Raw genomic sequence first — 27,957 nt, forward strand, 5'->3', positions numbered from 1 at the left:
TCCGGGCCTAGTGCCGTTCCTTCCTTCCGGGCCTAGTGCCGTTCCTTCCTTCCGGGCCTAGTGCCGTTCCTTCCTTCCGGGCCTAGTGCCGTTCCTTCCTTCCGGGCCTAGTGCCGTTCCTTCCTTCCGGGCCTAGTGCCGTTCCTTCCTTCCGGGCCTAGTGCCGTTCCTTCCTTCCGGGCCTAGTGCCGTTCCTTCCTTCCGGGCCTAGTGCCGTTCCTTCCTTCCGGGCCTAGTGCCGTTCCTTCCGTCACCCTGTGTATACTTCCAGAGCTTTCTGTGACAAGAACTACACATGACACGGTCAAGAAAGTGTGTTTATTTTAGAGAGACAAATTGTACCATTTCATTCACACATCTCCATCAGGAAACTAAAATCAGACGAGCGTTACCTTTTATTTTAGAAATAGAAAAATGTAATGGTTACTGTGGCCATGACGAGCTGAAAAGGCAGCCATTTTGTCACGCGCATTTCGTGTTCAGCAGCAATCCAGGTCACTGCTGAAAACTGCCTATAGGAGCCAGGGATGTCACCGAATTCTGGTAATGTCACTGACCCCTAATGGCTCCGCCCACAAGATGGCTGCATGTGTTGGAGATTTTTGCCTCTAAAAAATACATTGAAGTGTTAAGAGCGTGTTCTGTGTGCTTTAAACATTTATACACATGCATGTATACACAGACATTTAACATGTAAGTGCAGAGGTGAGATTGGTGACCGAAATAGACTTTAAATACACATATATAATATTTTATTACAAATATTTCACGCAGGACTACCACAGGAAGAACAAAAATCAGGGGACATGGTAATAAATATCTTCACAGGACTCTCTACCCACAAACTATTATATCCTAAGAAATGTACAGTATATATTGTAACGGGTACTTCAGAGGATGCCCGGGGCTCCGTCCTGCCAGTAGCAACCAGCTGGGTTACAGCCTTCACTTTCTATGCAGCTCTAGAAAACTCTCCATGATGTGTTGGCGTCATGGAACATGGAAGGACAGACCTTTTATATATGTTAACCACTTGCCCTCCAGAGGATTTACAACCCCCACGTTACAGTGCTACTGGGTTACTGTTGACAATTGTGTGGTCATGCAATGCTCTACATACATTTACATTTTTATCCCCCCCCAAATAACTTTTGATCATCTTTTTGTGCTTTAAACAAAAAGACTGTCCATTTTGAAAAAAATTCTATATTTTTTGCTTTAAAACATATTCATTAACATTAAAGCCAAACAGTATTCTGCTCCATGTCTTTGCTATTAAAATAAAGGGAAAAAGATATATCCAAATCCATGTAAATGAATTAAGTGAAAGTTCTAGTGTCTACAAATGGTGTATGTACTGGAATGTTTTTGCTAGTAATGGGGGCGATCAGTGACTTATAGCGGGATTGTGGTGGGTATTCTGGCACTGGGGGGGAGGAAACTGATGGCCACTGACATCCCCAATGACACTAATACAGTGATCAGTGCTAATAGAAAACACTGACACTGTACTGATGGCACTGGGCAGGAAGGGGTTAACTGTGCTGGTTTATGAGGGGGGTGTGCTGCTCTCTCTCTGCTGTGTAGGGAGATCATTGTTTACACATATCTCTCCCCTCTCAGCTTCTCCCAACGCCAAGAATTGCCAGCCCCAACCTAGGGATTGACATCCGCTGCAGCCAATGGCAGCACTGTGCCCTCTACCCATAACTACAAAATCACATAATTCTACACAGACTATAACATTTATAGGTAAAGTTGATCCAGGGAATATCCGATTGCCTCTCGGGGGATCAGGGAGGAATTTTTTTCTCTGCAGGAGCAAATTAGATTGTGCTTTACGGGGGGGGGGGTGTTTACCTTCTTCTGGCTCATCTGTGGGTATAGGATTATAACTTTTTTTTTCTTCTATAGTTGTACTGGATGGACTTTTGTCTTTTTTCAGCCAGACTAACTATATAAGTGATTTTGCACAAAGCGGCAGTCCTGTATCAGTTTATAGGTGGTTGGCAAGTGGTTAAGTAGTATGGATTATGGGGTATCGGGGCCCATGTGACACACCGCTCAATCATCCTTACACGTCTTTTGGCTCCATATTTCTAACACTATTAAAAACACGGCACCAAGACCTCTGAATAATCGTCCTAGAGATGTAACTGGCTCTGCTTTTACAGAACATGTTCTGGGGCTTTTTAAAATATATCCCAACAGCCTGAACCCCACCAGGGAGGGATGTGCTGTGATTGGATGGGAGGAATGAAGGTAGCGGCTGTGAAGCCCTGCCATTGGACCAAACCAGGATGGAGCACCTCCCACACTACTGCCTCCTCTGGACCACCAGTGAATATGCCGGCTGACATTTCTCGGGATCGGCACAATGCCAATAGAATAAAATATTGCCAATGCTGGAATTCAAAATAAAGTCTGAGGAAGATGCACATTATAACAACGAAGGAACAAGCTGCCTGCTCCCTCCTCTTTTTGGGGAATGACATTTCTAAATATATATAAGTGGTAAAAGCCTCATCTTACCAGGCTGGCCGATGGCTCACATGGTTAGTACACATGAGGGCAATTCCTTCTTTTGGGGACCGGGGTTTGAATCCCAGTGCTGGCTCAAGAGATTTCAGACCAGTCGGTGCTCCAGCATTGATGTTGCAGACTCTACTCACTGCAGAGACCTCCATAATAAGTGGACAGAAAAAGGTATATTTTCTAGAAGTCATCAGCAAGCTATAGAAGGTGGAAGCTATATAATATCATTCACAATAAATTGCTGTCTTTTGCTGGCTCCAATGCCATTAGCCATCCCCAACATTCAATGTGTGAAGTCAATGATCATTTTATTTACTAAGTATTGAACAACTAAGTATTGATTTACTATGTCTTGATGTTCAAAGGGCTGGCTGCTAAAAACCTAGTTGGAGCTTTTCTATGGCATAGAGGTTCAGCAGCCAACCTACAGCTTAGTAGGAATTTCAAAGTTGCTGGTTCAAATCCCAGCTAATCTATTTGGATTTGTAAGAGTTAGCGATCACATTTTGCTTAGTAAGTCTTGATTGAGCACATGGAGTTGCAAAGGCCTGGGTGGCTCAGGGGTTTATCACCCAGGCCATAGCCCAGAGGCAGTTTCTAAGCTGCAGGTTCGAATCTTGGTTTACCTTTTTGGATGTAATGACGTTATACTCCTGAAATAGAAGAATTAACACACAAGTCATTGAGCAGAGGCGAGTAGCTCAGAGGATAAGAGTGTTGACCCAGGGCGCTGTAGACCCGAGTTCAAATCCTTGAAAGTGCTTGTAGACCCCCAAAGGGCAAATACCTGAAAGCACTGTAGACCCCGAGGGCATGTGCTGTAGACTCCAAGGGCAATACTGTGAAAGCACTGTAGACCCCGAGGGCGTGTGCTGTAGACTCCAAGGGCAATACTGTGAAAGCACTGTAGACCCCAAGCTCAAATCCCTGAGTGAAAGCTTGGAGGCCATGGACAACGCTCCAGTCCCAGGTCCCCACAGACCTGTAACATGTGTGGGCATCACATTAGGTTGTGGACACCCCCCTCCTTGGTCCACGGTCTGTGACATCACTGCAACATATATAAATAGAATGGGCTGTCTTACCGGGGCAGCCCATTCAAAAAGCAGGGACTTAGGTTTTTCTTGGCCTCACCCATATATATTCATTCCCGCACAGCGCCTGAACCCTCCAATGGTGGGACAAGGTAATGGGTCCGAAACATTTCCCCCCATCTCACCATCAGGGGATTCAGGCACCACGCAGCACCTGGGACATACAAGGCCTTCCCTCAGAGGGATTTGAACTCAGGTCTCCAGCAGACCAGACCAAACTCTAACCCCCTGAGCCACCACCTTTGCTCAACCACTAAGGTGCTCTTGTTTCAGAAATACAAGGGAAAGAACAAACAGAAAAAAAAAAGTCGAACATAGTTATCTCCGGACCTACAGAACCCAGGTACAGGTCACATCCACTAGGCTACTGCCATCCCTTTATATATAAGGGGGCTGTCCATCCAATTTCAGAAGTACGTCAATTCACATCAGAAATAACATACATCTCAAACCAGCTGCTGCCATGTCTCTTCCCCTTCTGGCCAGTCTCCTTCCCCTATTGTACCATAGAGTGGCTTTGTACACAGAGATGCCTGCTCCTGGTGTGGTACTTGGGATGAATGGCTAACGGCTGGAGTGTCCTGGAAACTAGACAGGATGGGAATGGCAACAACTGGGATTATTGAGCCAGGAATCAGTGCTACAGAAAATGGCCTACAGGTATGGCACTTTGCTACTCAGCATTTTATAAATGTGAATGGTTTGATTTTAGCTACAGGGGCCCCTTGTCTGCATGGCCACTTTTATTAAAGAGGTCTCCTAAAGGTGACCTTAGCCTTTAAAGGGTGACACCACTTTTGTGGGACAAAATTAGAAAATTAAAAAATTCCCTGTGTCCATCTGGTGAGGAAAGGGGATGCCCTGTGACTGGGTGGGTGGGGAGGAATGCCTGGTGTCCAGGGGGGGTGAGGAGGGAAAGATGCCCTTTGACTGGGTGGGGGGTTGTCTGGTGTCCAGTGGGGTGAGGATGGAGGGATGCCCTGTGTTGGGGGGGAGGAAGGGATTCCACCTTTGTTCATGTGGTGAGGAGGGGGATGCCCTGTGACTGGGTGGCTGGGGAGGAATGCCTGGTGTCCAGGGCGGGTGGGGGGCTGGTGTCCAGTGGGGTGAGGATGGAGGGATGCCCTGTGTTGGGGGGGAGGAAGGGATTCCCCCTTGTGTTCATGCGTTGAGGAGGGGGATGCCCTGTGACTGGGTGGGGGAAGGGATGCCTGATGTCCAGGGGGGTGAGGCGGGAGAGATGCCCTTTGACTGGGTGGGGGGGGGGTGTCCAGTGGGGTGAGGATGGAGGGATGCCATGTGTTGGGGAAGGGGGGGGGATTCCCCCCTTGTGTCCATGCAGTGAGGAGGGGGGGGGGGATGCCTTGTGACTGGGTGGGGGAAGGGATACCTGGTGTCCAGGGGGGTGAGGAGGGAGGGATGCCCTGTGTTCAGTGGGCAAGGTAGGTGGGAAAGAGGGATGCACTGTGATCACAGGGTGAGATGGCTGTGAATGAGGGGTTGGGAGGGAACAGAACATGCTGTGACCAAGGTTGAGGTTGGTGGGAAAGAGGGATGCACTGTGATCACAGGGTGAGATGGCTGTGAATGAGGGGTTGGGAGGGAACAGGAGGGGTTGGGAGGGGTTGCTGTGACCAAGGTTGAGGTTGGTGGGAAAGAGGGATGTGCTGTGACTAAGGGGTGAGGGTGTTGGCTGAATGAAAATGGTGTCTCTCCATTACTGGCCAAAGAGGTTCTGCAGCTTTTCTAACAGTGACAGAGTGACACCATGAAACGCCTTAATCTGCACTTTGTAGGATTGCTGTCACCAGTGACTGGATCTCACGTGTAACATGGGCCTTAGTGGTTCTGCACAGTGACTGCACTTCACTGCTCTAATCCTGGGTAGAGTGTGACCTGGCAGGAGACAGACCAATATTTCTCAGAGCTCTCATTAGGGTTCATGTATTCCGACTGTTCCCAGAGGTGATGAATTCTCACTGCAGACAATAACATTCTCACCTCCATACATGGATATAACCTTTAATAGCACAAACTGTTGGTGGGACCTGAGGACGGGTTTGGCAAAATGCCGCAATAGAGTTCCATCAGGCTAACCAGTTTTATCCCATTAGTTGCTAAAGCATGGAAGCCAATGACATTCCAGGAAAGATGACAATTACAAATTGTATTTTAAAGTCTGGACCAGCAATACAACAGAAACGTACAGAGAAACAATTACTGTCAGGTAAATGTTACAATAACTTAAATGTATCCTCACTAATACATAGCTTCCCTTACAGGTAGAACTTAAAGCCCAACTCCAGCCAAGCATTTTGTTTTGTATAGAGGAGGGGGAAGGGTCAGAGCCTCTGTCAGATCTGTGAGCCGCTTCTCCCCATTTGGGGGGCTGGACAGAAATTTCCATTCTCTCTACCCAAAAAAACACTTGACTGGAGTTACACTTTAAATGTTTTAAAAGACAAACAGATCTCAAACTAATCTGATTACCGCACGGGAAAGAGTTCAGTCACATTCAGAAAGTTTTCATGTTGATCATCCAAATCCAAAACTTTTTTTTTTTTGTACAGGATATGGTGAGGGGTTTTGAACCCCTGTCAGGTTTTTATTGCAGTCTGTGCCTGGGGCAGTTCACTGAAACTAAAGGAAAATTCAAAATGTTCAGCTTCCACTAGAACAGGAATAGAGGCAAAATGATCGAATTGTTCTGATGACAACGTTCAGAGGGATTTCCTCTCACTTCCTGTTGGGACTACAGGACAGGAAGTGAAGGGATATTCTTGGAAAGGGACACCGATGGCAAGGGGGGGGAAATTACAGGTTTTACTCTTCCTGCTCTAACCAAAATAAAAAAAAACAAAGTTTTGGCTTTAGAGAAATGTTAAGCTCCCGAACACAAATAGTAAACCTGTCAGAGCCCATAATCAGTAACATCTACGAGCGAATACTTACAGCAATGTACAGGACTGATAGACTCGTGACAAGGCTGGCAAGTGATCAGTGGTGAAGCTCTGCCAGTAAAGATTACCACAGTGACCCCGGACAGGAAATGAGTCTCTAACAGTTACAGGAAGACCACAGGAGATCCAGTTGTAAGTAGGTGGGGAAGTGTTGTGAAGTCTGTGGAAGATGATTAGTTCTGTTGTCTAACCGCAAAGAAAGCACCCATGATTCTAGGAGATGGGGAAAGGCTAGAACAGGTCCTCTTTCCTCTCCTGTTACTGGCACAGTGTAGTGGTGTCTGCCCATTAGACGCTAGCAGTCACATGACAATTTGTCCTTTACTCAGAGCGCTGGACAGACGTTGACACCAGAAGATCCTGAGAACGTTCCAGACTTCGAGACGTTGGCAAGCTTTCGATTCATGCTGAGGTTTCTCATACAGCCATGGTATGGAGGTGATAAGACTTCTGAGCTGCGAAGTGTCGCTGAAAGAAGCGAGGGAAGGGAGATTCAAATGTCTGGGCATACAATGGCGGAACATAGGAAAATCACATCATTAATTACATCATAACACAACTCAGTGTAAGGACTTTCACCAATTGGAGAAGCTCAATACAAGTTTCGTTTTCCTAATCTATATATATGATTAAAAAAAAAATTAGTAACCAATCTTTCTTAAAATTTGAGCATGGAGCGTGCCGTTAGTGTATGAAGGGCGGTACATAAGGAGTCGATGCGCAGACGTCCTTACCCTTCTGAAAAAGTCATAGGAAGTGACGAAACGCGTCAGGGACACGTGACGTCAGACGTATCGACATTGACCGGAAGTGCGATCGCGGCCATCTTGGAAGTGGGAACATGTGGCCAATGTTTCCCTGAATCTGTCCACACTTGTATCCCTGTGAGGAGGAGCTGTTTTCACCCAGATTCTATGTGAGTTACTAATAAAGGAGGATATGTTATAGACTATCTGTGACTGTGGATTTTCTTGAGAATGGAAGAAAAAACCCTAGCATTGGATAAAATCGTTCTGAGGAGAAATTAACCCAGAGTGGTGTCCTGCCTTGATGTTTTTGATAGAGGGTAATTACCCATCAGCATATGAGTTGGAGAGTGTTGTTTTGGGTTCAGGGGATCACTGAGATACACACTTGCAGTGTTAATTGGGAGTTGTTTTTACACATGGTGTTTTTGACACTTTTTTATATGAGTGTGTTACACTTATATCTATATTCACTATAGAATATTTGCATGTGTATAGAGTATACACATTTATAAAGGATTTTGCATGCTGTGTGGCACGTGTGTTGTATTATGTAAAAGGTATGACACTATGTCAAGTTTTTTCTTTTTGAGGTGTACTGTCATCAGGATTTGCGGATATTGAGAAGGAGTGTTTGATGAAAGAAGAAAGAAAAGTATTATTTACACCTGTGGGGATTATTATATTTTTTTGGATTAATATTTTTTTGGATTATTATTTTTTTGGATTATTGATTATTTTTGTACTTTTTGAATTTTTGGGACAATTTTTTTTATGGTTTTATATCTTTATGTGGGTTTATTTTATCTTTTTGTTTATTTTTCTGTTATTTATTTGTTTTAGGGAAAAGTTTCATTATCTTGTTCAATTAGCCTTCAAGGGAGGAGGTGAATAACTTTTTCTGGGTCACTATAGGGTGATTTGATGCTGTGTTTAAATATAAGTGATCTGCATGATGGCTCAAACTTTGTAGTGGCCTTTTATGCAGCAAAAAGAGTCCTCTTGCAAAGTGTTTGTGGAATACCCTTTCATAAAACGTAATGCGAGTCCTTGTGTGGCTCAGACACCGCATATAATGCAGCAACTACAAACGCACAATCCATTTACAGTACTTACCGGGAACTCCGCCCACAAACAGGGTCCCATGACTGTGGATGTGGGAGGACGGACTGACTCCCACCAAGTGGCTTCCTTCTGTGTCCACGTCCAGCTGGATGACATTACTGCCTTTGGTCACTGCAGAGGGGAGAGAGGAAAGGAGACACTGAACAGCCATACAGGGAGACCCAGGTGCTGTGTAGTACAAATTCCGCAATATCCCCTCTGTTCCACCAATCACAGCATATTTACAGGATGTGTAACACAGCTTGTCAATAAAGCTAGAATGTACTAGAAGTATAAAGCTAGAATGTACTAGAAGTACAGCACAGCATGTCAATAAAGCTAGAATGTACTAGACATACAGCACAGCATGTCAATAAAGCTAGAATATACTAGAAGTACAAAACAACTTGTCAATAAAGCTAGAATGTACTAGACGTACAGCACAGCATGTCAATAAAGCTAGAATGTACTAGAAGTATAAAACTAGAATGTACTAGAAGTACAGCACAGCATGTCAATAAAGCTAGAATGTACTAGAAGTACAGCACAGCATGTCAATAAAGCTAGAATGTACTAGAAGTACAAAACAACTTGGCAATAAAGCTAGAATGTACTAGACGTACAGCACAGCATGTCAATAAAGCTAGAATATACTAGAAGTACAGCACAGCTTTTCAATAAAGCTAGAATGTACTAGAAGTACAACACAACTTGTCAATAAAGCTAGAATATACTAGAAGTACAACACAGCTTGTCAATAAAGCTAGAATGTACTAGAAGTACAGCACAGCATGTCAATAAAGCTAGAATGTACTAGAAGTACAACACAGCTTGTCAATAAAGCTAGAATATACTAGAAGTACAACACAGCTTGTCAATGAAGCTAGAATGTACTAGAAGTACAACACAGCTTGTCAATAAAGCTAGAATGTACTAGAAGTACAGCACAGCTTGTCAATAAAGCTAGAATTTACTAGAAGTACAGCACAGCTTGTCAATAAAGCTAGAATGTACTAGAAGTACAAAACAACTTGTCAATAAAGCTAGAATGTACTAGAAGTACAGCACAGCATGTCAATAAAGCTAGAATGTACTAGAAGTACAACACAGCTTGTCAATAAAGCTAGAATGTACTAGAAGTACAAAACAACTTGTCAATAAAGCTAGAATGTACTAGAAGTACAGCACAGCATGTCAATAAAGCTAGAATTTACTAGAAGTACAGCACAGCTTGTCAATAAAGCTAGAATGTACTAGAAGTACAACACAGCTTGTCAATAAAGCTAGAATGTACTAGAAGTACAGCACAGCATGTCAATAAAGCTAGAATGTACTAGAAGTACAACACAGCTTGTCAATAAAGCTAGAATGTACTAGAAGTACAACACAGCTTGTCAATAAAGCTAGAATGTACTAGAAGTACAAAACAACTTGTCAATAAAGCTAGAATGTACTAGAAGTACAGCACAGCATGTCAATAAAGCTAGAATTTACTAGAAGTACAGCACAGCTTGTCAATAAAGCTAGAATGTACTAGAAGTACAACACAGCTTGTCAATAAAGCTAGAATGTACTAGAAGTACAGCACAGCATGTCAATAAAGCTAGAATGTACTAGAAGTACAACACAGCTTGTCAATAAAGCTAGAATGTACTAGAAGTACAACACAGCTTGTCAATAAAGCTAGAATGTACTAGAAGTACAACACAGCTTGTCAATAAAGCTAGAATGTACTAGAAGTACAACACAGCTTGTCAATAAAGCTAGAATGTACTAGAGCAGGGGTCTCCAAACTTTTTTAAACAAAGGGCCGGTTTATGGACTTTAAGAGGGCCGGAGTGTGCCCAGTGAGGGTAGAAAATGTTTTGGACCCAGCATCAGTGAAAGTAAACATGGCCTCAGGGATGATGGTCAGTAGGGGGAAGAGTAGTGCCCCATCATTGATATTAATGGGAGGAATAGTACCACATAAATGTTATCAATAGTGCCCCATTGTTGGTGTCAGAGGGAGGAATATGGTTTCATATCATTGGGAGGAATAGTGCCCCAAGGGCCGGATAAAGACTAGCAAAGGGCCACATAAAGCCCACAGGCCGCAGTTTGGAGACCCCTGTACTAGAACAATGAGAAGGAAGATGTCAGCTATGTCATGGAACTGCAGCGCCCAATTATTCCTTTTCAGTTCCTGGTCAACTTTCCTAATGAGCTCCTCTGCGGAGTAAAATTTAGATGTGTCAATCCTCTAGCGCAGAAGATTGACCTCGGCTCTCTGTAGTTTACAACAAAAATCTCTCCCTCTTTGCGAATTCTATACATACATTTTGCAAAGCCAGTAGTAGTCCTATTTTTCTGTTGAAGATGTTTTATAGTTTCTCCAAGCCACCACTTCTTCATTTCCAATGAGCATCAAGTGAAGTAATTTAGTACATACAGTGCAGTGAGGAATGCATAGACCTCTACACTGGGGAGATGAAACGACCGCTCTAGAATTGAATGGTCCAACATAGGAAGGGAAATTCTACAGGCCAGGACTCAGCAGTCTTCCTACACTTTGAGGAAGAGGGATATTCCTTCGGGGACAGTGATGTGAACACTTTGGACAGAGAGGACAACTGGTCTCAAGAGGAGTAAAAGAGGCCATCTACGTCAAAATGGAGCAAACATCCCTGAGCATGCGCCTTTGACACCACAAAGTTTTAACTCTACCCCGGCAATTTGACAACAATTCTCTCCTTCAGCCATATGAAATCGAAGGAATAACATGTGTAGCAGACTTCCTATCAGCAGGGGTAGGATTATACAACTAGAACAGGGTAGTTCCACAACTTTCACACCTCCCATCCTGTTCTTGGACAATCAACATCGACACATTCCATGACTGGATCAAGGTTCTACCTGTGTGTTTATAAATGTTGAGGTGTCTTCCTGAAACTCTTCAGAACTGAAAAGTGGCGCTGAGAAGCTTCAAAACTTCTCTGAGATTAAAAAATCTAGTTAAAGGTGACAACTAGATATATCATGACCTGGAGATATTCCATGAGGAACCTTCACAGACATACATTTGCAATCTGAAACTTTGTAAATCTCCCCTTTCTCCTCCCATGGGCCTCAGTCTATACTGACCGGCTATGGTGTGCCACTGCCCGTCACACAGAGGCTGCTGCAGGTTCACCTCTGTGCTGTGTTTGCCTCGTTCATCCGTTAGAACTAGAGTGACCTGGAACAGAAAACAATAAAACGTCACACTGAAAAGCTGAAGCATGGAGGCTGACTGTTTCATGGGAATTGCTAGCTGCCTGCTTGCCATGCTGATCTTCTTCCTATAAATGTATAAATACATCAGTGGTTCATATAGTGAACTCGGTGTAGAGATACTCACCCTGAGGTCATCACAGAGGACAAGGGGGCACTCTTTACGTCTGGAGGAAAAGAGATTTAATCTCCAAATACGGAAAGGTTTCTTCACAGTGAGAGCTGTGAAAACGTTGAATAGACTCCCTCAGGAGTTGGTTCTGGCCAGCTCAGTGGATTGCTTTAAAAAAGTCCTGGATTCTTTCTTAGATACACAGAATATAACTGGATATAACATTTATAGGTAAAGTTGATCCAGGGAATATCCGATTGACTCTCGGGAGATCAGGAAGGAACTGGATCATGCTTTGCTAGTTTTTTTTGCCTTCCTCTGTATCAACTGTGGGTGTAGGTTATAACTTTTTTTTTAAGGTTGAACTGGATGGACTTTTGTCTTTTTTCAGGCAGACTAACTATGTAATTGCCTAACCTCTGTCAGGTAGGTCTCTATTGCCATCTCTGTCCTCACAGGGGAGATTTCTTCCCAGTTCCTGGCAAGCAAGGAGGGATGTGAGGCACAGACAATGATAAAACTGACAGGGGTGCTAACCATACCAGAGCTGTGTGCAAAACTAAAAACTGACTAGAGTTTCAATTCACTAGCGGTGTGGTTAGTATTCACACAACAATTGCTTTTGTCATGGGACTGCACTAATAAAATATAATACCAATAAATGGAATACCTTTTTATCAGCGGCAGACACACTGATGGAGTTGCCATTCTCAGAGTGTATGTGGAATATAAGACCAAAGGGGTGCATGGGCCGCACCTCTAACTTCAGCTCCAGATCCGACCTCAGGTCAATCAGGTCCCCTGGGACACAGGAAAAGGTGTGTGAAACAAGTCTGACCACAAACAGAATGAAAAAAAATATGACCTGAGCTGGTCAAAAGGCAAATACTAGACAGTTCTAAGAGAAAAGAGACAGGCCATTAAAAATGAGTGTTTCTAGAATGGTTTCATATTGAAGGACACAATCACTTGGTTGTTCTTATACAGACTCTTAATGATCTCTTCCTCGCTGGAGGAGAGTTGCAGCATTCAGAGTGAGACTCTCTTTCCAGGATACTTCAAGGAAACATCCAGGCAAATGTTAATCCATTTATGTACCCATTGATAAATGTATCTTATATACACCTAGTGTAAGTACCTTCATGTGTCCAGATATTAGCCTTCTGCTATCCCCATACAACAGCCCTCAGACTGGGAGGGGAAAGGGCAGCACCAGAGGCCAATCAGGGTTCTGTTTGGTGCAATACTTGTTAGTTGGATGCTGAACATGCTTACAGGAGGGAAGAACACAGGGATGGCCTCATCATTGTAATGCTGATATCCCACTATCCAGACAGCAGTAGAGATGACTAAAGAGCAGCTTGGTAGGTAGTATTACAATGATTTCAGGGGGGAGGGGTGCAGCTATAAAGGTAAGATAGGACCAGGGGCAGACTGACCATTTGGGAACTCAGGCACTGCCCGGGGTCAGTAGGGGGCCCCATGAGATGCCCCTGGTACCTTTCATAGGCTTTTTTTGGGTGTGGTTTGAGTGTGGGCGAGGACACAGGGGACCCATGATCCCCTCTTGCCCGGGGGCCCCATGAGTTGTCAGTCCGCCCCTGGATAGGACAGATATTAGAGGGAATATAACTAAGGTCTTGAGATTATCATTTTTGCCTTGACATCCACAAAACAAAAGGATCTCATTGAACTCTATAACTCTTGACATGTGTCCAAACATTGTGTTAACAAGAATCCACAATTTTACATTATTTTTATTTTTACATAAAGTTTTCAGCTCATGCCTTTAATTGCAGAAATAATGGGTTCCTTTACAATTCAATAATTAAAGGTATGTGCTGGCAACCTTGATCTGAACAGGTCTCTATAAATGAGCTTCTAGAAAACACTATACAGTATACCCAATCTGAGGAATCCTCCATCCGAGAAGAACAATCCAGATTCTGTGAACCCTTCAAAGCAAGGAGTGACCCCCACAACTCTCCCTGGAGCACCCATGGCTTTCCCATTCATCTTCAGATCTCTCAGGCAGCCCCGGAAACCATTCAGTGCACCGTCCTGAAACAGATGGAAATGGAAACGTCACGAAAAAGACAGCTAATCTAAATATGGAAAATCACACTATTTTGGTGCTTAATATTTGAATACTTGAAGAGCCCCATAATATAATATTAACAATTTTCATCCATAGTGTCCTTTATCCATTACTTACCATGCTGTCTGGAAGGTTTCTCAGTGCAGGGACTCCTCCAACATATACTGGACTGGTCAAAGACAAGGTGGATCCCAAGCGTATGACGACTGTCTGCGCTTTCAGGCCATCGATGACCAGACGGAGCTTGTTCTTCTCTTTCCCAAAGAAAACCTAATGTACAAAAATGATAAACAGACGTGACCTTAAAACTTGCTTCTGCTTACAGATACAGAATCATTGGTGTCACCATGGGCTGCACAGTTCCTGGCTCATGTTCCATTCAAAGCAATGTATACCTGCTTCACTCCCATTCAATCCTCCACTCTCCCAACCACATAGGTATCTCCCCCTAACAGGAATCAATGACTGGAGACCCTGTCTGAGCTGTGCAATGTCCAGCCACTCTCCGGCAGTAATACTTTCTAAGGCACTGACTTTCTATTCCATATGCTTGTTCTGGGTTGGTGACTCAAAGTTGATGGTGAAGCATCTAGTACTTCTTAAAAAAGATCAACAGTGGTAGTCCCCATGCGTTTCTTACTAAAGTTTCCTTTGAGAGAGACTCAGAGCCAAACAGTATGGATAGATAGGTCTATATGGGACAGACAGGTGAGTATGATATTACCAATAGGTCTCTCTTTGTGATGAGTCAAATAGATCCAGTTTGCACCCAGCCATTCCAGTCTCCCTGGAGTGTTTGCGGTAAAAGGGGTACAGAATGGGAAAAGGAACAATAGGTGGAAGTGATTGATACAGACTGGATTGTGTTTGGAACATATCGGTGGAACTGCTCGACACAGCTGGATTTAAAAAATGGGAAGGGGTAAAGCTATGTAACATATTTATGTGTCCCCTGTAGCAAAAATGTTTACATGGACTGCTGCAAGGTGTCACCTGAGGTGAAATGGACATTTTGGCTTATGGAAAAGACTACTTTAAAATTGTATAATATATAACTGCACAAAAAGGAATCCTCATACCGTGTGCCAGAGCCCATCTGTGTATTTGTCTTTACTCTTCAGTCGATGAATCCTTCCATCAATGTTCATCAGGATCACAAACCTGGCATGTAAAACTTGGAGAGACATAGAAGAGGTTCCTTGTTCATTGGCAACATAAAAGAGAAGCCCATTTGAGGCGTTCAGCCGAACTTCCATTGAAAAGGAGAACCTATGAGACACAAATATAGAAGAACTTGTTACACATGGATGAGTCCTTGTAGATCAATAATCTGATGTTACCACTCAATATCTTTTCTCTTCCTGTCTGGACACTGGCTGGGTACACACTTCTCACAAGTAAGAAGTCAACCGAAATCTAAAAAATACTTTTTTCTCTTTCTGCTAACTTCTATGTACAGCATCATAACAGCCATTTCTTAGATTTCGGTTGACCTCTTGAGAGGTGTGTACCCAGCCAGTGTCCAGACAGACGTAAGCAGACGTAATGGTGCACCTTCACCAGAACATGCAGAACTTCGATTTAAGAAGCAGGGGCGGACTGACCGTTCGAGCACTCGGGCACTGCCTGAGGGCCCGGGGTCAGTAGGGGGCCCTATGAAATGCCCCTGGTACCTTTTATAGGCTTTTTTGGGTGTGCTTTGAGTGTGGGCAAGGACACAGGGGCCCCATGATCCCCTATTGCCGGGGGCCCCATGAAATGCCCCTGGTACCTTTTATAGCCTTTTTTTGGGTGTGCTTTGAGTGTGGGCAAGGACACAGGGGCCCCATGATCCCCTATTGCTGGGGGCCCCATGAGTTGTCAGTCCGCCCCTGGTAAGAAGTTCACTGTAACAATACAACTCCATCATCATATTTTCCTGAATAATCTGTTTCCTGTGATGTCACCATAGTTTATTGATTATTCACCTTTCTTGGCGGAAGTCAGGAAGATCTGTAAATTCCAGATGGCTGGAAGAGGAACCTCCAAATTGGAATGCCCCTTTGACAGTTTTGGGAAGCATGCATGATGAATTGAGCTGATTCTGGTGATGCATTAAGGCCAGCTTCCTCTGTCGAGCCTGCTAACATGAACAACATATCAGCATGTTAACCAACATACATACAGTACATAACAGACATTAGTAACATTCAGCAAACAAACTATCCTCATGGTGCCTAGGAACCCCTTACCTTCATTTTCAGTTTATCCTTCTTTAGCAGAGCTCGAATCTCTTGTGGACGTTGCTCTGTCGCCTCCTGGCAGCTCATTGTTACATTCATGCTACGTAGATTCTGTTGCAGATCTAGAACCATCTGAGGTCCAGTAATACTAGAGCCAAAGAGAACATAGGGATCAGCATATTAGATCAGGTCCTGAATGGACTATTGATAAATGGAATATTGGAAAACGGTGGAAGGAGATGCCCATCGTGGCCATATCTCACCTTTTCACAAAGACGTTACTGATGCAGCCGCTCAGGTTTCCAGGTAAACCACTATCAGGCGCACCACCAAGGAGTAGGCCAATACCTGCCGCATCCTGCCGCCTCCTCCTGCTGCCGTCTGACAACCGACGACTCCCTTGTAGTTGGTCATCTATGTAAAGCCGCACCCTGCACAGTGGTAATGGGTTTTGATAACCATGACATTTACTGTAATGCCCGCACATACATTCAGCATCAAAACCTCCCCCTTCAATCTAGAAAAGTGAACCTGTTGGGTTTTCCAGCCCTACTTCCCCTAAAGTGAACCCAACATACATACAGACATGTATGAACTGTGCTTCTGCCATCAGAGCCCCGGCAGTCCCTCTCCCCGCCTCAATAAGTCAGACCTATTACATTGCAATGCCGTGTATTTCTTGCACCAGTTTCAAGAGCCTTTTATAAACTTACTCCTTTTTATTGCTGTAAAGAGACAAGTAGTGTCCCACTCCATCGGAATACGGTGCTCTAGAGGTGAGTTCTGTGGAGAGGAGCTTCACTAAGAGATGTCCATCCTGCACTGACACCTGACAGGATCCCTCCTGGAAAGAGAGATGACAGGACAGGGCAGGGTTCAATATAAGTGTTTTTCAGATTATATTTGGAAAGTTACACATTTCTGAATGCTTAATGGACAGGCGATTATCAGTTGCAGGATAGGTGACTTTACCATTAGAGTACGGAGAGATTCTTTACTGTAACAGTGCCTAAAGTGTGAAATTATTATACAGGATTTATATAGCGCCAACAGTTCTCTAACACATAAATGAAGTGGCAAAATAATAACTTAAAAACAGACTGAGCATTCTTCTTACAATGAATTCCCCCTCCCCCCATTTCAATTACTAAGTATGAAAACATCTTTATCTAGGAACTATTATAACTGTCTTTTCTTTAGGGTTGGGAAGACTTTTTGTCCCCACAGCTGCTCAGGGACAGGATTGGGGTGTTGTTTGCCATCCATAACTGCTGGAATTCCTGAAGGGCAGAACTTAACGGACACATCTGTGTTCAACATAGTAAAATATGTAACTTTATATTGAGTTAGCCAGCACCACGTGAAAGGGGAAATCAGTCTTACAATGAGAGAAGCCCTGTGGTCAGGTTATGGTGGATGGAGGAGGTAGCGGGTAGAATTACAGAGGTAAGTTAGCTCAAGGTGGATGGGTGTCATCAGTGTGCAGGGGCGTCCCTAAGGTTGGTGTCACCCGGTGCGGTAACACTTGGTGACACCCCCTCCGCAGGATGGATCGGATCTGCGGATTGAGCATAATGGATTGGACTCCGATCCATTATGCTAAATCCGCAGATCCGATGCATCCTGCGGGGATTGTCGGATTTCTTTACAACTTACCTTTTTGTGGAGCGGATCCGGTGTCACCCCATGCGGTCGGTGTCACCCCGTGCGGGCTGCTCTCCCCACACCAGCCTTGGGATGCCCCTGTCAGTGTGTTAATAGTGACTAGTAAGAACGGTTGTAAAGAGGTTCTAGGGGGGTTTTTTTTACCGTCATGCCATTCTATGTATGAAGATAAAAAACCTTCTGTGTCCAACCCAGCCCCCCCCAATACTTATCTGAGCCACATCGAGATCCAGCGATGTGCACGAGAGCCTCAGCTCTTTGGAGACTCTCCCTCCTCATTGGAATGGACATGCAAAGCACTGGCTCAGGAGTGAGCATGCTTGGGTGCCGCCATAGCAAGCTGCTTGCTCTTGGGGCACTTGGTAGGAGGGAGGGGCCAGAAGTGCCATTGGGAGATGCATAAAAAAGAGGATCGGGGTTGCTCTGTGTAAAACAACTGCACAGAGCAGGTAAGTATGACATGTTTGTTAATTTTTTTTTAATGCCTTTAATATCACTTTAAAAGAAGCAGCTACTTGGAGCAGAACTACAAAGGTTTGCAAATGTTTTCCCCCTGCTAATGTTCTGCAGCAATACAGTACAATAGGGGTGGGTGGTCATACAAATGCATGTAAGTTATTTCACAAATCTTTGTGCAGGTCCAAGGCACCAGTTACTTTGCTGGAGTTGCCTTTCTACATCTGCTGAAATAATTGCAGTATTTTGAAAGTTTATTCAATATGTACATACCTCACTGGACTGGTGATACATCAGTCCATTGTGCTGGCTGGTCTGGAACCCAAAACCTGCAGCAAAGTCATCCTGGAAACTGGGCACATGCTTCAGGTTCACATTGAGGAAGCCATGTCCATGGAACTGCACCGACCTGGCGATCTGTCATTAACAAGAGACACAGTGAACAAAAACTGCATTATCTTGAGCCCAGCCATCTAATCCCACCATTGTTATGGGGTTATATTAGAATAGGAAATATTCAATAGAGAAGATGGGACTTTCAGGGTGCATGAACATGAATACCACACATATTAAAAAGTTATATAATTTTTATTTCGTATTTTTGTAAAAAACACAAGAAAGGAAAAAATACAGAAACATAAAAACAATTTCAGTACTAAGAGTACTAAGAAGTTGTTTGGTAATTGTATAATTCTCCTTTGATATACCTTTAGACTGCCTCGGCGGTTGAAATTTCTCCAAAAAATCTCCCCTGAAGAAGCCCATGAGGACGAAACATGTAGGGAGTAACTACAATTACATAACCAAGTTTGAATCTCTCTTTTACTCTTAGTACTGAAATGGTTTTTATGTTTCTGTATTTTTTACCTTTCTTGTGTTTTTTACAAAAATACAATATTAAAAATTATATAACTTTCTAATATGTTTGGTATTCATGTTCATGCACCCTGAAAGTCCCATCTTCTCTATTGAATATTTACAATTTTAAGGGATGTGGTGCAATAATCATATCTGGTCACCCGCTCGCCACTTCACTATAGGGTTTATATACAGAGCAATCAAGGGATGCAGAGAATGGCAAATCATAACAGCTAGATCCCAGTCTACTGAAGTCTAACCAAGAGAAGATGGAAGTAGATTGGTTATTAGGAGTCCCTACAGAAGGCATGCCATGCTGGCACTGCATTATCATGAAATAGGTCCCCGGGATGTCACTTACCAGCAGGTCTGTGGTGCAGCCATAGCTGATACCAGTTGTATTCATACGCTTTAAGTCCACGTATTTGCCCAATGCTTTGAGCCCCTTCATACAGCCTCTGATGGACCCTCCGGTTGGGAAAAAATCCTTTAGACTGCCAGAAAATAAATAGATACAGTTAATGAAATGCTTCTGCAGATCATGGGGCCTTCTGGGGATCTACAGTAGGATGATGCTGCGCTAATCCTCCTTATTTAGAAATTCTCAGGTCTGCTTTGATCAATAAACCAATTTCCTCAATTTTTTACTCTGTTTTAAAGCAAGTACAATAACTCTCACTGGGCTCATGCTGTGATGCAGACCCCATGCTGACCCCCTCCTACCAGGCTGTGAGCTGCTGTTTTCAAGACATGTTGCCTCAGGCAATACTCTCAGACTAAAGATCACAGTATAAAGTCCCACAGCCGCTCACAGCACTGGTCATCTAATGGTGCGCTGTCACAGGGTCAAGATTACACATTATAGGTGACAAGTCAGCATGGGGAGCCAAGAACCCTCTAATGAAACCACTTTAAGGTCATGAAATGGAAGTAGGGTATCGCCCAGAGTGCTGTGAAATCGATGTCAACTCATCCAGTGTGATATAAATGATTCAGACTTTCCCACCGAGCCTTATCTATCAGAGTTTGTGAACCCTTTCAGACAGGCGCTGATGTGTGCAGTAGCAAACCCAATCTTTTGGAGTGATGTGGAAGAGCAAAAGTAGAATCTGATTGGTTGATATGGGCAGCACAGACTGTCAATGGCAGGTCTTCCTTAGGAAATATGGCCAGCTGTGTCTGCTCTAAACACCATTGTAAATTAAAGTTAGAAGAGTCCAATTGTTCATTATGGTGGATGCTGGTGTGAGTGCTCACTCATGCTTGGCTAAGCACTGGATGCTACTAGAAAGCTCCATGCCTTTCCAAAGCCAGATTATCTCAGACCTGAGAGACTGCACACCTCATCCAAATAATACAAAGTGTGCAAAAGTCCAACACCTCAGGCTCTTCCAAGGCTCACCCAGAAGAATCAACCAAAGAACCCGCTTCACCTGCCATTTTGAAATTATTATATTCCTTTAATTCTCCTTGTGTGCATCAAAACAAATCCATGAACCGTATGACCTTAACAGCACTCCACATTAACAAGTACAACATTTCCAGTCCATCCTGACCTTTCCTCAAGTAGAAGCTGCACCTTCTTGATGAAAGGCATAAGATGGAATACGGTAAATGCAAACTGACAAGTGAAGTCCCCAGTGCTGCATCTTTGGAGGATGTTCCTGAAGCCAGAGCATAGCCAAGTATCTGCATCTATCATACAGGAGAAGTGAAACCATCTACATGCTTCTTCCAAGAAACAGAACGCACAACCTTGGGAGGATTGTCACAAAGCTCATAAACACAAAGCCAAACAGAACCAAACTGAAGGAGCACAAACTCAACGATGTAAACGTGAAAATTCCCCCTTACATGTTAAAGCTCTAAAGTTTGTTTTACAATCAAAGTCCAGATTTACCCTCACTTCCTGCTCTGGGGTCCCCCTGTCATTCAGTGACAAAGACAGCATCAACTAGACGTCCACATACTACCCAGAATTAGAAAACAAGATGTTTGCTGTTGGGCTTTATGTTGCCTTTACAGTATAGATGATTAAATGTTGAGGGCCTATTAATAGTAGTCAGGGGCGGACTGACCATTTGGAAACTCGGTCACTGCCCGAGGGCCCGAGGTCAGTAGGGGGCCCCATGAGATGCCCCTGGTACCTTTTTCATAGGCTTTTTTGAGTTTGGGCAAGGACACAGGGGCCCCATGATCCCCTATTGCCCGGGGGCCCCATGAGTTGTCAGTCCGCCCCTGATAGTAGTATAATCTAAGTTGAGGGTCTGATTCACACTCACCTTTCCGGGATCTTCTCTGATGGAAGACCTCCAAGGTAGAAGTATTGGGAGGTCTCTAAATTGCCTCCATCATACTCCACTGTGTAAACAGTCGTTCTCTCCAAGCGTACAAAGATTTTTTTCTTAAAGGCCAAGATAACTTGTATCTGCAAGAGAAGCCCCACCATGGTATTAGCAGATAAAACATCAGATATTCTCATTGTACAGCCAACAGAAAACTCTCAAATTTTTCAGATCATTTTAAGGGACATCTTACCGCTTTGGTGCTGGAACTGCTTACAAACAGCTGGGTGGATTCCATGGACTTGGCTTTCTCTGTGCCACTTCCAACATTGTAATAAAGGGTTAATTTCCCCTCCTGAGCCGCAAGGCATAAAAATTGGTCCTAAAAGAATCAAAAGAAGAAATATCTTAAAGTGGATGTAAACTTCAGGCATGAAATATGAACAAAGCACATCCTTCTATAATGTGTACTTATCTCTATCCAAAGCAGTGAGTGTGATTTCTCTCTGCTGCCCTGTTCCTCTGTTATTATCATTTCTGACAGGTTTTCCTGACTCCAAGAGACAACTGATGACAGAGGGGAGAGCTCCAGCACACAGCCTGTGATTCATATCCTTAGCTTAGCATGTTCTCTGTGTACTGTGAAGAGGGGGTGTGCCCCCTCCTTCCAATCAGGGCTTAGAGCTCCCGTCACTGAGATCTGCACTGTGAGATTTCAGATCCCCACACCCTGCTGCTTGAGCTGAGAATCATTTTTTGGTCTGTGTGTCTTAGAAGAGAATACTGCAGATAAACAGGTACAACCTATGTAGGAGGATTTGTTTCACCTCTGTGTATCACTTGAGGCCAGTCACTTCAATGGGTATATATGCGAGTGTTTTCAATATTAGGGTTGCACCAATAGCCGATACTAAGCATTCACATGAATACTTGTACTCGTGCAAATGCTCTGATACCTGAAACCGATACCTTTGCTGTGTGAGTTGAGCCCATACAAAATGAATGGGCTGAAATCACACTGAAAGGAACTGCCTGTGATTTGAACAGGAATGTGATGTGATTCTTGTCCAAAACACATGTGGTTTCCCTGTGGGTGCGATTTGAGCCATTTTGTATGGCTCAAACCGCACTGCAACCACAGGGAAACCGCATGTGCTTCAGACAGGAATTGCACCACATTCCTGTTCAATCCCATGCGATTCTTTGCACTGTGATTGGAGCCCATTTATTTTGTATGGGCTCAAACTGCACTGCAAAGGTATCAGTAATCGGTGAGTACTTGCCAATAAAAAAACAGTTTTGGTGCAACCCTTGCGCACATACCACTGCCCTACTGATTTAGAATTAGCCATTGACAATGATTAATAAAGGCTCCATTTAACCTCTTGCCGTCCGCCTGCTGTTGATAAATGGCAGGGCAGTGGCAGTCCAGGGGCGGGTTGCCGTTTATAAACGGCACCCGCCTTTTCTAGCTGTGCGCGCTCCCTGGGAGCGCGCACCACCGTGATCCGGTGCCCGCTGTGTCCTCCGGTCACAGTGAAACACCGATCGTCGGACGGGACCTCTGTACGAGGTCCCGAACATTTGTGAACTCATTGGCGTATCAGTGATCACATGCAAAGTAGTAAGCAAGATGTCACTTGTGACATCATTGCTTACTACGTGTGAAATCTGTGAATGATCACAGAGGTCACATGGTACAAGGCTATTCACAACAGCCTTGTACCATGTGACAAGCTGTGACCAATCACAGCTCACTCAGTACTTCTCAATGACTGCAAGAATGCAGCCAGAGAGAAGGAGAAATGATTGCTGTTACATCCTATATGGGTATAAAAGCAATCAGTGTAAAAAAAAAAAAAATCTTCATCACCCCCCACAAGTAGTACAGTATCACCATGGTGACACTGTACTGCTAGGGTGACAGTATGTAAACATAAAATAAAAGTAAAAAATAATAATATAAAAAAAATAAAATAAAAATGTAAACAAAAATGTTTAAAAATTATAATTTTTGGTTATAAACTAATTTGGATTTTTTTTTTACTAAAAAAATAACGGAATACATTTTGGCCAAGATTTATGATGAAATATTATTTATTTGCAAAATTTTATTTAAAAAAACACTTTTTTTAAAAAATTTTGGACTTTTTCATTTACATAGTAAAAAAAATAAAAATCCCATTGAATAAATACCACCAAAATAAAGCTTTATCTGTCTCAAAAAAATGGTAAAAAATTGATATGGGTACAGTATTGCATGACCGCGCAATTGTCATTCAAAGTGAGATAGCGCTGAAAGCTGAAAATTGCCCTGGACAGGAAGGGGGTAAAAGTGTCCGGACAGGAAGTGGTTAAAGCCCCAATCCAGTCAAAAATCTTAATGTTTTGAAAACAGTGACAAACATGTAGAGCCACCAACAACATTTTTTTTTTATCACCGTGTTTGTCCTTATCCTGTATTTGATGAGTATCAGACAGGACAAGAAGTGCGGGAATATCCCCTTAACCAGGGGCGGAGCGACAACTCATGGGGCCCCTGGGCAATAGGGGATCATGGGGCCCCTGTATCCTTGCCCAAACTCAAAAAAGCCTATGAAAAAGGTACAAGGGGCATCTCATGGGGCTCCCTACTGACCCCGGGCCCTCGGGCACTGCCCGAGTTTCCAAATGGTCAGTCCGCCCCTACCCTTAACACTTGCTAAGACAGCAGTAATAAAGGGTTTTTGCTGGAGTTGTTCTTTCATGGACAGGCTGCTTCCTCAGGCTGATATATAGCATCCCTCGTATCTGTGATGTAATGTCTATTGAGGCGGTTGTGATGTCAGGACATTCGGCTGCTATACATGGATAAACTTGCTTACCTCGGCATCCAGAAAGAAGATAATGCCATTATAAGAAACCAGACGGACATCCATCTCAAATCTCTTGGACACTCCTGAAAGGTTCTCCAGCCTGACCTGAGCATAGCCAGCTCCATCAAAGTAGGAGCCATCAGTGACCCACGGGTCTCCAGTAGATTTAGACCTGGTAAAGCAAAAGAACTATAAAAAGACGGGAGCAGGAACAATGATATTGTACATTTCCCTTGATAAAGATTGGCTTTATATGCCCTCATAGTAGGAGGTGACATTGTCGGGTGAGGTGTGAATTTGTGTTAGTATGGGAACATCGGCTTCCGTGTGGGTAGCTATGTGTGCAGCAGCCATACGGGACACTGAAACCAGACTGGCACTGTGCAGATACATACCTGGCACACGGTTTATCCTTTGTTGTGTCCAGCTGGAAGGTTCTCTCAAAGTCATACAGGCTGATTGGCTTCTCATTGAGGGTATCCATTTCTATACAGCCTTTGAAGTTTGGATAATCCATTGAGGCAGGAGGCTGCAATTAGATGACAACATTGTGGTATTGACATTGGCAGAGCCTGGCGACAACATACGCCAAGAGCTAATCACACTTTATTTCGTTGTTCAGCCATCAAGTATTGTATTACAAAGGAAGCAAACACACTTCATATTATTCTCTATCTGCAGTCCAAGCTTACACAAAGAGCTCAACATAGAACTCAATTTATTTTCCAATGGCAGACTTGCTGGAGCAAAGGGTTCTGGGTAATGACCTGTAGAAATTGGAGCATTAGTTGGAAAATGAAGTCTTGCTAGATGACTTCAGGCTGGCCCGTTTTGCTTAGCTATGTAAAATAAGTGTCTATACTGTTTAAAATCCAGTAATACGCTGTCTCACCCTGCTCTGCACATGCTCAGTTGCTCTCCATTTTTGGTTCTTTGCCGAAAATCTAGTGGCCAACCCCGGGTCTGAATACGGGGAGAGACTGACAAAGCTTCTGTCCAAAGGTACCTCCTGTGCTCCTTCATCCAGAGTGGGTGCACTCTAATACAGGAGGTGTGTTGCTGGCCAGATCGCCAGGTGAGGACGGAGGGGAGGGGAACCTGGAAAGGAAGACTGATACAGATGCCACATTTAGGGATTGCTAATGATTCCCAGGATCCCAGTGGAAGCATGGCTACAGAGGAGGCTTATATCCAGAGGAGGGATCCTGGGTCCATGCTGTCTGTCAGGTCCATTTAAAGGGGGCTTCCTGCAGATTCTTGTTCAACATATTGCGCTTTAATTATGCGCATCTGGTGAGTGCGCATTTTTTTTTCAATCTTCTGCATGGATAAAGCCACACGGAATTATTGGATACCACTTGTGCAATAGGACCCGTCTGAAGCACTGTATGCTGACCTGATTGTGTGAAGCCTTCACTACTTTATGAACACTTTTAGTTATAAGACTTTCACAGTTGCACTTACTTTATTGCTCCCATCATAGCGCTTTATCCAGTTATATTTGTTATTACTATTACTTAATATTGATTTATTAATACCATCACTAACAAGTATTTATTATTCAATATTTCTTCAGTTTTACGCTATGTAATGTTTTAGCGCTGCACTGGTTTCTATTTTGATTAGTAGCTGACAGCCTAAAGATTTACTGATGCTCAGGGGCTCTAGGCTTCAGCAAAATGGCCTTCTCCAGCAAGAAGAAACAGGAACAATGCTGGGGGGCAATTTACAGCACACACTAATTCTGGTAGGATCATTTTTAATGCAGAATGTATGTTGTTTGCTAAAGAAAATTACTTTTTTTTATAAAATTGCTATGGTTAAAGTTCCACTTTAAGTAAAATGCAGCAGAGAAAAAGCAGCAAGAACAGAGAGATGATGTGCCGAGGGAAACAGCTACAATAAAATGTCATAGTCTGCGATCACAGTTCAATCTGAGAAAATTTCTAACAACAGACATGTAAGGGAAGAATTCATTCTGGGCAATTGGGAACGAGACAAAGTTCTGAGAGCATGATGGATCATGAGATCTGTACCAATTAGCCATTTACCTTGAAGTTAGATGGATAGCCGCCTACATAGAAGACCACTTTCTGGGGGTCCAGGTTCAGCAGTCCCTGCTCTCCACTTGCTTTGCTGTCTCCTTTGATCTCGTGCAGGCTGTCCTTGGTTACGAAGATAGACATCTGGCCGTACTGCAGAATCCTGTTGGGAAGGGAGCAGACAGAGACAGTGGCATAGACTGCTTTCCATAACAAAGCCAGGACAAGACATGGAGGATACCCAGCAGAATATAAACTTCCACATCACAGAAGTCTCTCTTGTTTTATTAAGCCTCAGTTCTGGCCAAACTGTTCCTACAGACTCCAGATGCTCATTACCCAGCTACCCTGACAGGTTTCAGGGGGACTTCTAGCCTGTAACTCAAGTGGAATTCAGGCCAAAACTTTTTCTTTTTTGCTTTGGAGAAAGTGGGGAATAGTAGAACTTCTGTCAGGTGTTCAGTGCTGGCTGTGTCTCCATTGGTAGATTTCAGCTCAAGCCCAGAATTCCATTTTAATACATTCTCACATCAACATGGAAGACAAATGCAATAAACTACCATCCAGCGATTTTATGGGAAATATTACATTTTTGGATATGAACATTCTAATAAGCATTTTCAGGCCAAATGGTATAGAAAAAATTGCTATAATGATTCACACACAAAGCATCCAACGAGCTTCATGGGCCATAGCAATCTCCCTTCATTGCAGCATAGGTGTAATAGGAATGGACTCTAAGGTCAGTCTTTTCTATATTAATCTGTGAGGTTTGCTTTTACTAGATATGCAGCCAGTAATGCCAGCATTATAGGCAGTATTAGAGTGGAAATTCATCCAAAAGTGGAAGTTTCGCTTTTCTACCTCCCCCCCCCCTTAACACTTTTGGGCACATTTTTTGGGGGGGAAGTGGGTACCTAATTTTGGCAGATACCCACTCCCACTTCCACTGGCCCCCAATCCTTTGCTCACAAAGCAGCGGGACCATTCATAAAGCGTAGCGTGGCTCGCACATGAGCAGTAGGAAGCCAGCTGTGAAGCCACTAGAACTCACAGCCAGCTTCCTTCAGTAAACATGCTGGTGGTGGGGACCTGAAGACTGGGGAAGAACCGGCCCAGGTGAAGACAGAACTGGATCCCTGGATAGGTAAGTGTCCTTATATCAAGTATTTGTAGCTGCAGACTTTTAATTTTTTTGGTGGGGACACCAAAGATCCTCTTTGACATAGCCTATTACAGTGATTCTCAACCTTCCTAATGCCGCGACCCTTTAATACAGTTCCTCATGTTGTGGTGACCCCAACCATAAAATTATTTACCCAGTAATTATAATTCATGAAGTGTTGTTTTACCTCCAATACTGCTGCTTTCAACACAGTAGCTGCTTTTAACAGAGTAGCTGCTTTCAACACAGTAGCTGCTTTTAACAGAGTAGCTGCTTTCAACACAGCAGCTGCTTTCTACACAGTAGCTGCTCTTTACACATCGGAAATATGTGTTTTCCGATGGTCTTAGGTGACCCCTGTGAAAGGGTCGTTCGACCCCCAAAGGGGTTGCGACCCACGGGTTGAGAACCACTGGCCTATTACTTATTGTTGGCAGTGCAGCCTACTGTCTACAGCCTATTGACTGCTCTAGTAAGTCCCCGTGCCTCTTGAATATGTCCTTTTTTT

At 43.7% G+C, this 27,957-nt stretch overlaps 1 protein-coding gene across 4 annotated transcripts in view; it reads right to left on the reverse strand.

Annotated features, from left to right (window-relative positions):
- Positions 1–303: 303 nt before the first annotated feature.
- The window catches only part of LAMA5 (laminin subunit alpha 5), a 215,966-nt gene continuing 188,312 nt past the window's right edge, over positions 304–27,957 (reverse strand). For 2 of the 4 annotated variants that reach the window (XM_089661526.1, XM_089661524.1), the window contains exons 63-80: positions 26,294–26,447; positions 24,638–24,771; positions 24,252–24,414; positions 21,641–21,769; positions 21,385–21,530; positions 19,464–19,596; positions 18,518–18,661; positions 16,837–16,967; positions 16,387–16,554; positions 16,133–16,271; positions 15,869–16,020; positions 14,981–15,170; positions 14,019–14,171; positions 13,708–13,864; positions 12,474–12,604; positions 11,563–11,656; positions 8,452–8,571; positions 304–7,057 (exon numbers count right to left, since the gene is read on the reverse strand). In XM_089661526.1, the coding sequence (XP_089517652.1) occupies positions 6,915–7,057; positions 8,452–8,571; positions 11,563–11,656; positions 12,474–12,604; positions 13,708–13,864; positions 14,019–14,171; positions 14,981–15,170; positions 15,869–16,020; positions 16,133–16,271; positions 16,387–16,554; positions 16,837–16,967; positions 18,518–18,661; positions 19,464–19,596; positions 21,385–21,530; positions 21,641–21,769; positions 24,252–24,414; positions 24,638–24,771; positions 26,294–26,447 (2,581 nt within the window). In that variant the 3' untranslated portion in view covers positions 304–6,914. Of the gene's footprint in view, positions 7,058–8,451; positions 8,572–11,562; positions 11,657–12,473; positions 12,605–13,707; positions 13,865–14,018; positions 14,172–14,980; positions 15,171–15,868; positions 16,024–16,132; positions 16,272–16,386; positions 16,555–16,836; positions 16,968–18,517; positions 18,662–19,463; positions 19,597–21,384; positions 21,531–21,640; positions 21,770–24,251; positions 24,415–24,637; positions 24,772–26,293; positions 26,448–27,957 lie in introns of all 4 variants that reach the window. The other 2 variants (XM_089661525.1, XM_089661523.1) reach the window with 1 other exon arrangement.

The sequence above is a fragment of the Staurois parvus genome, unplaced genomic scaffold (genome assembly GCF_062004578.1).
Source record: "Staurois parvus isolate SC_StPar_1 unplaced genomic scaffold, SC_StPar_1.0 ptg001349l, whole genome shotgun sequence".
Lineage (NCBI taxonomy): Eukaryota > Metazoa > Chordata > Amphibia > Anura > Ranidae > Staurois > Staurois parvus.